The 11066-nt window shown below is 41.7% G+C and overlaps 1 protein-coding gene across 1 annotated transcript in view; it reads right to left on the reverse strand.

The window, feature by feature from the left end:
* The window catches only part of bicc1b (BicC family RNA binding protein 1b), a 94151-nt gene that overhangs the window by 23364 nt on the left and 59721 nt on the right, over nt 1-11066 (reverse strand). Inside the window, exons 7-8 of the mRNA XM_017714530.2 lie at nt 6395-6583; nt 1050-1301 (exon numbers count right to left, since the gene is read on the reverse strand). Of these exons, the coding sequence (XP_017570019.1) occupies nt 1050-1301; nt 6395-6583 (441 nt within the window). The remainder of the gene's footprint in view (nt 1-1049; nt 1302-6394; nt 6584-11066) is intronic.

The raw sequence follows: 11066 nt of genomic DNA on the forward strand, positions 1-11066 counted from the left end.
CTATAGAAACGTACAGACTCAGAATTGTTCACAGCGGTGTTGATAAGAACCAGATGTCCGAGTTTAAAGGCTTCCTCACAGAAACGTATTACATGAAATGGTTATGAATACACTGCCCGAGACATTGTTTTATGACAGTTCTGAGGTCTCAGGCTAAAATATACTTCACATGACACATGGCGGAGAATTACACACCAAAAAAAGCATTTAAATGTACATTTTTTAGATTTTAATTTACTTTTGTTGGATTACATCAATACATTTATTGCTCACAACATCTACAAAAATGAACTGTGACTGGTTAAGATGCAGCACACAGTAAAAATAAACAAATAAATAAATACATTTTAAAAACATAATTGGCTGGAGGGTTGCATACTTTCTAGAACCGTCCAGTTCCTGCCCATGATGAGCCTCAGACACTCATAACTATGCCTGAAAACCTCCTAAACAGATCTAAATGGAAACCTGACAGTGAATTATTCTGGGCTGCTGGCTAAACGTGTTTAATTTTCCGTTCATGTGTACGATTGCACTCTTGCCCTTGTGGTGCAGTGGTCAGTCTGCTTGGCTGTGAGTGGCCTGCCTCTCGTCTCTCTTGTAGAGCTGCATAGCTGTGGAGAGGCAAAACATCTCCGCATTGTAATTACTATGTTTTTCAACAGAACATGTGTGTGTGTGTGTGTGTGTGTGTGTGTGTGGGGGGGGGGGGGGGGGGGGGGGGGGGGTTGGGGGTGTGAGTTCCCAAACGAGGATCCCGTGTTTATGCTATTTCTTTTCTGCTTCCACCCCCACTGCTGTTCTCTTCGTCCACCCCCACAGTCATCTTCTCGATTTTATATCTCCCTGAGGTGGCCAGAGGGGCCAGAGATTTAAAAAAGACCACCATGCCAAAAGAGAACCACTGCTGAGTCGCTGTTCCCTATTACGGCTTGAGGGAGGAATGTAAGACACACATGCACACCAGGAGAGTGAAAGTTAGAGAAGAAGAACAGACCAAAAAGAACAAATGACTGAAGAGAGATAAAAAAATGAAGGAAATGAGGTACCATGAGGTACTGGCGGGCGAGGCAGACCGAGTCGATGGAGCCCTGGATGTAGACGGTGGACTTTTTCTGGGGGCAGTTTGGGTCAGGGAAGTGCACCTGAGCACCAGTGCGCTGCATGATGTGCTTGATGTTGCTGCCGTTGCGGCCCATCATGGAGAGGTGATGCTGCGGCGCGATGTCCAGCTGCGTGCTCACAGTGATGGCACTAGCCAGGCTCCCGGCTAAATGCTCCAGCAACACGGCTGTGCCTCGCTGCAACACAAACAACGGAATCGTGATCAGTCACGAGAGACCTGCCACGATTAGTCGACAAATAGCTTCGGGACGTTAACATAACAAATATTGCCATAAATTTAACAGGGCCCATCTTCTGCAAGTCATCATTATTTTATTCTCTTTTATGTACCATGTGATTTGCTTTCCCTGATGCATCTTTACCTAACTTTGTTCAGTCGCTCTTGTCTACGGTTCGTTAAAAAAATGTGCATGTAAGAAAATACTTCATTTAATTATAGGCAATAAAACATCAGTAGTTAATGACCTACACATGTACATACTTTAAGCACCACTTGTACAAAGCATAACATGGATTTTCAGTCTGCTGGAGAATATGCAGCCAAAACAAAGAGACTCTTGTCCAGAAGAAGGCTGCCAGTGCACCAGGTAACATTTTCCAAACAAACAAATGTGTAAGAGCAACGGATATAACATAAATTAGGGTTCACGTACGGTATTTTGAAACCAAATTTGCAATGCAATGACAACGTTTATCATAATAACTATTCTGCAGATGATAAGGGTCTGTCTAGCGAAAGGGCTTTGTAAAGCCTACAAAGCTGATGATCATTGATGCCGATTATGGAAGAAGAAAGGCACTCTGTAGCGCTCGATAATAACCAGTTGATACACATGGTCATTCTCACAGATACTAAAATACACTACAGGAAGCACTAGGGGTGATTTGCTTTCTATTGTTTTGTCGCACAATAAAAAAAAGTCATAGAATCGGAATTATATATAGATATGAACTGATGATGCACCAAATCACAAGCACTAACTGCTCACCACAGCTGGCAGGCGGTCAAAGGCTTGGACCTTACTCAGCCATCAAACAAATAAAACAGTCTTGTCTTTATTGTATTGGATACCATTCAGCCCATATGGCCATATATCATGTTTGGTGTCCAAATTCTGCTTCATAAGTTTAGCACTAGAGTTATGAGGCTAACAAAGACCAGAGGTAAGTAGTCGCCCACATCTTTTCCATAAACACGTGCTCAAAACCTGTTGTTTACAATGGCTTGCCAGTGCTTTCAGCTACACGGTGAAGTTCTGTTAATGTTCAGAGTTCACCGTAAGTCATACTGTGGCTCAAACCACACTGATGTGTGCGTGTGTGTGTGTGTGTGTGACCTTAACGAAGACGTGGAAGCAGTTTTAGGAAGTTGTGGGAATGTATTTACACAATATACTCGGATGACTATTGACTTCTAGTGTTTGTGAGGAAAGCCTCATAATGTTAAACTAAAAAGCAAAATTTGGCCACGAAACGTCTTCGTCTTCGCTTACTGACTACATTTGAGGTCAAGTTTAAAACTGTAAATTAATTTTTTTTTTAACCTAACCATTCTTCTGAGATTACTACCACATTTTTCTCCTTTTCTACAATTATATACTATCCACCTGTGGTTCTCAGTCCAGGTCCTGGGTTGCCCTGCACAATGCACCCACTTCAACTCAGGAAGGATTTGTTTACAATTAGTTCGACTGGGTGTTTTAAAAGTAATAAAACCACCAAAACATGCAGGAACACTCCAAGACGCAGGGAGCAAACCACTCTTCTCACAGTATGTGTGCAATTTTGCCATCCACACTCAACATATTCTGATATTTCTCTCTATTTACTTGCAGTTTGTAATAATAATAATAATAATAATAATAATAAAAATAAGAATCAGACTGATGGACATATGAAGGAAGAGCGTTCCAGAGATGAGGAGCAAATCAAGGGGATGCTCGATCTTCATAACTACTGAAGCTAAATGGAGGCATGGTCAGCAGATCAGCTGATGAGTGGAGAACATGGGTGGGTTTATAAGGAAGGAGAAGATCAGACAGGTAGGATGGAGCGAGGTTGTTCATGGCTTTGTAAGTGAGCAGAAGATTTTGGAAGTGAATGCCGAACTTTACAGGAAGCCAGCGGAGATCATGGAGATCAGCTGTAAAGCGGCTGTGATAGAGAATAACTGAGAAAGCGAGCAGCTCCTCTGGTCCAGTCCCGGACCATTTCAAGTGAGTGAAAGGAAGAGGAGCTGTAACTGCTGTCAAGGTCAGTCGTGCAGTTTGAGCTCATAATGTAATTCTGTTGGTTGATATAAAATATAATTAGCGTGTAATATAACATCTAAAGCCACCTGTATTAGCCATAGCAGAGCCAATATTCTTGTATTACAGATATGGGTTGGCCTCTTTATGCTGGCGGGCTCTATGCATTACGACAAGAAGCCGACCACATGTTAAGCTTCAGAAAGGTGTTTATGTTACTGTGCATTACGGTTCATGAAGATTGATCTTTGAGTGCGGCCAGTGAGGTAGGCAAGGTTTTATACATCGCTGTTGTCGGAACAAAACCTTTTATCTCCATTTTTGTCATTTTTCAGTTTTTGACATCATTTGAAAATGCCTATTGCTCTTTACATTGTACATGAATTTCATGATCAATGGACCAAATGAAACGGCCCAAAATGACCTGGGAAAACGTCGGGTTCCATTGACTTGCATTAAAAGTAAAATAAGTTTTTCCCTTCTCCTGTAAAGTTACCGTTTCAGAGATACAAGGTTTTGTTCCGTCAACAATATATCCACTGTATGTTTATATATATAGGTTAGGCTACAGCTAAAATGCTAGTGGCATTCATACAGTAATGTGATGAATGTTCAGCAAGCTAATTATCTATAAATTTAATGGCTTATATCCTTCCAATTGATTATGTGAGCTATATTTGTGTTATGAGATCTGTTTTTAATGTTTATTTTCTATAAAAATGCTGCTGTATTACAGTAGACTCATTTTATGATTTATGAATTTGTTGATATAGTTCTCAGGGCATTTTTTGACATCAAGGATGTGCAAACTAAACGCTTTAACATTTAACTGGTAGAAGCCACAGCAATTACAGGAGCTATTGCCTTCAAGGAGAGTGAACATGAAGGATTAAAAAAAACAAGATACAGCAGAAACAGAGAGAAATGGTCAAATTTTCGCTGTATTGTAAAAGATGATGTGAAACAGTTACGGAGACAGTTTTATTGAGAACTGATTTACAGCCGATGACAGGAGTGCAGTCTTGTCAGTATTTAAGGTAAGAAATTCAGGTTTCATCCAGAGTTTAATCTCAAATAAACAAGATTCTAATTGTCTAAGGGGTGGATTTATGATTGATTTGGGCCCGAGATAAATCTGCGTGTCATCCGCAGTGAAAGTCCAGTTTAAAGTGATGTACAACATGTCCAAGGGGAGTACGTAAGTGATGAAAAGGAGAGGTCCGAGGACTGAACCCAGAGGAACCCCTTGTGTGATAATAAAAAAAGCTGCAGTATAAAAGCCAAAAGAGAAATAAACCACTTTCTATGACCGAGAAAAGAGGTGAACCAATCTAGTGCACAGCCAACAATGCCCGGCTCATGAATTCTCAACAGAGAACAGAACGATGCACCGCGTCGACAGCTGCACTCAGATCTAGCAAAGTAAGAATGCTAAAGGCTCCAGCATCAGCAGACACAAGAAGGTCGTTTATGACCTTAGTCAAGGCAGTTTCAATACTGTGGTGCTTACGGAAACCAGGCGTTAGAAAAGATTACTGCTTCCTAATAAGCTGCCAAGTGATTAGTAACAACTTGTTCAAGAATTTGACAGAAATGAAAGCTTTAAAAACTTGTTTTATGCTTCTACACAGAAAAAAATAATGATCAGATAATGTTTTGCCAAGTACAGCGTTCTTTTTTTAATCCAGTGATGTTTTTAAAAATGTTTGTTAGACCACAGGAAGAAACGTGCGCTTCTTTTTTGGGGGTTGCTCTGTCGCCCATTCTCTGGCTGCAGCGTTGCATGGTTTTGGAACAGGGCTTCCATGCCGGCTCTCAGTGCATAGCAGGCATAGCTGGTGGCTGGATGGAGTCCCCCCAAAGCTGGGTAAGGGAGGGCAAGATCATGGGAACCAGAGCAAACTCCAGGCACTCCAAACCCTCTCCATACTAAGCGCAAGGCCAGCAGCTTTGTCCACTAAGCCTGTGGGCGTTCCCACATATAGCAGAGCAGCCGCAACCAGAGGGGGCGGAAAAGAGTTCAAGTGGATTTCCCTGGATGAGTTGCAAAAACCAAACCAGAGTGGACTGCATATAATTTTTATAGAACAGATTAATTAAATTCACCTGGGTTTTTCTAAGTTCAATGTACGTGTAGTTGCTCAGCTTAAAGGAAATAAAATACACATTTGTTATTTCCACTTTTTATGTGGTTTCTAACACTAGAACATATGTAATAATAATAATGTGTAACTTTGTACAATATACAACTGTACAATAGCTTAAACAGGAGCAATAACCATTTTAAAGCCTGAATTTTGTTCATACCTTTGTGTATCATCAGATAATAGCATGCCACACAATATTAGAATGACAGAAATGACATGTGCATTCAAGATTACTCAACAATGCAGTGGCATTTGGGGCAAGTGTGCAATGATTTAGATGGGCATTAGGTACTTTTAAAGGGGGGGGGGGGGGGGCTCCACTGCAGTAATGCTATATTTCCTAGTGCCTCTGTGGGACACTAGCAGCATATCAGTACTAAGCTTACAGAGATTCACATAAACAATTTGTTGTATATTTTATATTTTACCTTGTAGAAGTTTTACAGTGGCTTTCAATAAAATTCCTGCCATAGAGTTGCTGACTATTTTGATACGGACTATTTCTGAGTATCGACTAATTATTTTTGATATTCAAGTATCTGTTAGTTCATAGGCTGTCATTCAGGTAACCTTGGTAGTATCTTGGCTGTACCTACCGAGACACTATGAGGAAAAAAATCCTGATTGGACAATATTCTGTTAGATGTTTCAAGAATTCAATTCAAAAGATAAACAACTAATAACATTAAACAACAAGCAAATAGAAATGGAGTAAAAATTCCAGACATCGGGTATCTACCTCACACACTGTGTGATGCTAACTGGCATACACATTATCCTCATGCCGTCACTGTGTTCTTCAGGAACGTCATAGAGATGTGTGGGGAAGTACTTTCTGTGCAGTAGTTCTAGATGCGTGTGTTTTATACCCACTTTCACAGCTGCGACATTGTTCTGTGATCCTCTCACGACCCCTGTAGCACCATAGAGCCTGGAACGCTGCTTGAAGGCCACAGAGATGTTGTAGGTTTGGGAGATATGCTGGATGGCCGGTGAGCTGGGGTCAGGGTTCAGCTGCACTATGACTGGCAGCTCGAACATTAACACCAGCGGAAGCAGCTCCTGAAAGACAACAAATACCATATGACTTGGCAGGTAGTCATTTACCTAATCTCCTATCCAGCATAGCTGAAATCTGTTGTGAAGGAGATTTAGCTTGAGGAAGCAAGGTCAGCATAAAGTAGAACGGACCTGGCGCCATCATTTTGGATGCAAGACTACTCTGGCCGGCTCTAACTGTGTATTGTGCGGAATTGCCCAAACCACACCCAAAACCACTGCATTTGGCCCAAGGCCACAGAGGGAGAACATTCAAAAGCATAAAAACCGACGTTCTTTGCCGAATCCCTGTGGTCTAGGACGCATATGATGGAAGACTCCAGAGAGACAAGTTCCTGAACAAACGCATCACAAGCAAAAACATCACTCCAAATTACAAACCCTCCTCTATGATTTTGAGACTTCGTGGGCCCTGGAAAGATTGCCTTACCAAACTTGAATGGTAAACAAGAGCGGCCAGCCAGACCCTAACAAAAAAAAAAAAAGCATTTCTGATCAGTCCCATATGCTCCAGGGTCTGTACTAACGTTCTGCATTCTGTACCGGGGGCCGAATGAAAGACATTCTGAGCCCCTTCTGATGTGGTAAAGGAAGGAACTCCCTTTAAAACAGGGAGAGGCTTCCATTGGGCCCAGGAGGAACATGCAGCCGGACAGCAGTCAAGGACAAAGCATTTAAGTGAAAGATTTCCAACGGCTCACAATTCGTTGGTTTTAGAAGCACCACCCAAGTTCTAGTCAGCCACAAGCAATGAGCAGGCCTCTGTAAAGCTTGTGAGCTTGTTTTGATTTTGTAATATAAGTTTTAAACTGGAGCATCACAGTCAGGCTGTTATACACACTGCAGGCGAGGCGGGGACTAGACATCTGAGCCTTTGACCCTGCAAAAGCAATGACTGCTATGCATTTGGCTTTCTGCATATTTGCCTAGCCAATACTGTTAACAAGGGGCTTTGCAATGCGCTCTGTCTCATAGGAGAGTAATGACATCTACTCCATGAAGAATGTAAGGCTAATTTTTAAACAGCCTAATCTCACTGAAGCATCGAGCGTTGAGGAAATGGTTTGACTGAACACAAAAACGATGCATGAGACACACGCTTGGTGTTCGTTTTTGCTGGTGAGCTACAGTAAGAGGAGAACTCTTCTCACAATAGTAAGATTTGTTTAATGAATATTAAGGGTTAATGAATATTAATATTAATGAGACTCTTAATGAGAACTATGCCCTCGTGTCGGCACAAAAAAGGATAGAAAAACACACTTTCAGACTCCTTCTTAAGTGGGTCAGTAAAACGCACTCAATCTCCCTCCACGCTGTCCAATTCGTGTCAAATGAGAAATGAGAAAAAATAAAGGAGGCACTCCTTCAAAGAAAGAGAGGAAAAGGGAAAAGTAGAGATGATTGGGGCGGTCAGGAGTGGAATTTCCAGCAGCAGCGGTCACGCGAGAAAAATGGCAAGAGAGAGAGAGAGAGAGAGAGAGAGAGAGGGGGAGAGAGAGGGAGAGAGAGAGAGAGAGAGAGAGGGAGAGAGATAGAGGGAGAGAGAGAGAGAGAGAGGGAGAGAGAGAGAGAGAGAGAGAGAGAGAGAGAGAGAGAGTGAGAGAGAGGGGGGAGAGAGAGAGAGAGGGAGAGAGAGGGAGAGAGAGGGAGAGAGAGAGAGAGAGAGAGAGAGAGAGAGAGAGAGAGAGAGAGAGAGAGAGAGAGAGAGAGGGGGAGAGAGAGGGAGAGAGAGAGAGAGAGAGAGAGAGAGAGAGAGAGAGAGGGGGGGAGAGAGAGAGAGAGAGACAGAGAGAGAGAGAGAGAGAGGGGGAGAGAGAGGGAGAGAGAGAGAGAGAGAGAGAGAGAGAGAGAGAGAGAGAGGGGAGAGAGAGAGAGAGAGGGAGAAAAGTGAAAGACTCTGTTTTCCTTTCCCAAGTATAAGTTTCCTCCGCACCACTTTGCTTATACTTCATATGACTTGGAAGCTGCACTCGAACTCACAGGCGACCGCGAAGGCACTCATTTCTTACAAATTGCTATATAAAACAATGGCGAAGGTTTGTGATCGCTTCTGTTGTAAGAGCCGACGCATAATTGGGTCTCGGTTTCGGCACTAATTGCGAGAAGAGCTGATGTGCTCTTGCTGGTGCTTGTTTTTCTTGGTGGCCTGTGAGGAGAAAGCACGTGTGAAGAAGCCTGGCAGGCGTGTAACTCGAGGAGAGTGCTTGGACACGGCCGAATAGCACCAGCGCGGCGGTAACACCCAGCCAAATGGTCTGGTACACCTCTGGGCCTCCGGTTTGCACTGTTTAAAAGCGCAGCTAAAGGTTGCTGCCATGTGTTTCACATCAACTAGTTAGCAACAGGCTCGCAGACAGGGTCACACACGCACAACAGAAAGACCAGACCGTTTAAACCACGTTCATATTAAAAGACCTTTTGAGAAATTCTGATATTTTGCTTAAATCTGATCTTTCTGCATGACGCTTCACATTACAGCGCACAGTAAGATACGAGACACAATGACATGAAGTGCATCTTTTGTCCATTGCTTTCCTATAAAGTCATAAAAAAAAACACGACTCATATATCGCATAGTTTTTTGTAGCTGCTTTATATGAATACATTTTTTGCATCAAAATTAAAAGTTATACAACATATAATTTTATTATTACATTTTAGGGATTTATACTTGGGGCAGTCGTGGGCTGCAGGTTAGGGAACCAGCCTCGTCGCCGGTTCGATCCCCAGAGCCGACAGCACATGACTGAGGTGTCCTTGTGCAAGACACCTAACCCCCAACTGCTCCCTGGGCGCTGTGGATAGGGCTGCCCACCGCTCCGGGCAAGTGTGCTCACTGCCCCCTAGTGTGTGTGTGTTCACTAGTGTGTATGTGGTGTTTCACTGCACTGATCGGTTAAATGCAGAGGTAGAATTTCCCTGTTGTGGGATTAATAAGGGTCACTTAATCTTAATTATCCCATAGCCTGAAAATGTCCAACCGTATATGAAGAATAAGGAAACTATTACCAATGGTTATTTAATTATATAAAGTTCTGAATAAAGAAGTAACCATTTAGGGAAAATATCTAATTGTGATTTTTCTGACTAATATTACGACTGCTATTTAAATTGTAATTATTATTTTCTATAAATTCAGGTTCAGACCTAATTTATTATTTATTTATTTATTTTTCACAAGCAGACCAGAACATCCACCTTTTCTGGCCTGAGGCTTGACCCCTAAATGTAGCGTGTCAGAGATCCAGTAAGTTGTGGTTGTTACGTCCCAACACATGAAGGTCTGGTTGCCTCTGACTGAACTAACTCTACAGGCACTACAGTCTCTGTGTTATTAGGTTAAACCTCCTCTCTTAAAACTTAATAAATTTTAATAAAAAACTGACACTTCATGTCATTTGAAAATTTCAATTTTGATCTAAAATCTTTGTCGTTTAAAGAAGTCTGGCATGATTTTAGATTTGAATCCTTTAAAATCATAACATGAATTAGTGAAGTAACTCCATTAATTAACTACTTGCAAAAGTTTTATCCATAAATTCAGATTTCCTCAAATATCATGTGGGAACAGCATTATAAAGAAGCCGCTAACTGCCTTCATGGTGCAATGCCAAAGTCTACTGCTCTTTCATAAATAGTGATATGATAAGTTAGGTGGTATGAGTCCCTGAAAAATATGCTACTATTTTAAAAGGAACCCTGACTGTTAAGATATATAAACCTCAATATGATGTACATGCCCAACACAAAAACATCGACAAAACCTTTCTACTAGCAGCTTGCCATTTACTGTTAACAATAAGCTAAAAGTGGTGTGGAGGATCTGGTGTATTGAGAAAAATCAGAAGACACTCGCTTTACAATACATTTCTCACACACTGCTTTGCTTATATTAATATAATTTAGAAGCTGCACTTGGGCTGACCGTCTACCACAAAGACACTCACTCAAGTCTTTCTGGTGTAAGAGCCTACGCATAACAGGGTCTCAGGGATTTGAACCCAGATTTGCTCCTTTCAACAAATTTCCAGGTCCAGAGACTGGTCAGAAGCAATCAATGATATTTGCAATAATTTCAACTTCACATCAGTTCCCTGGTTCATCATTAAATGCTTATCCAGCTCTCGTTGCAGAATAGACTGATATCGGCACCAAATTTATCCGCAGTTTGTTTTTGCTGCACATTTTTGTGCATTAATGCACAAACAAGTCCAGTCTAGGTGTAACTCTGCTTGTATCATGTGACAACTGAGTAATGCTTTGTTGCTGAATCCCATTATGTGTGTAATCAGTGTCGTAACGATTCCTTTGCTTTCTCGATGCATCTATAGTTTCTTCCAATTCAACTGCATCACTTGTTAAAGGGAAAAATAATATATATATTTAATTTAAAGAAAGATAATCAGTCTACTGTAGTACCTGTACTGTATTGTCAAGATCCAGCCAGCAGAGGGCAGGACTTCAAACCTCCACAAGTGGCTGG

This window comes from Pygocentrus nattereri, chromosome 13, assembly GCF_015220715.1.
Source record: "Pygocentrus nattereri isolate fPygNat1 chromosome 13, fPygNat1.pri, whole genome shotgun sequence".
Classification (NCBI taxonomy): Eukaryota; Metazoa; Chordata; class Actinopteri; order Characiformes; family Serrasalmidae; genus Pygocentrus; species Pygocentrus nattereri.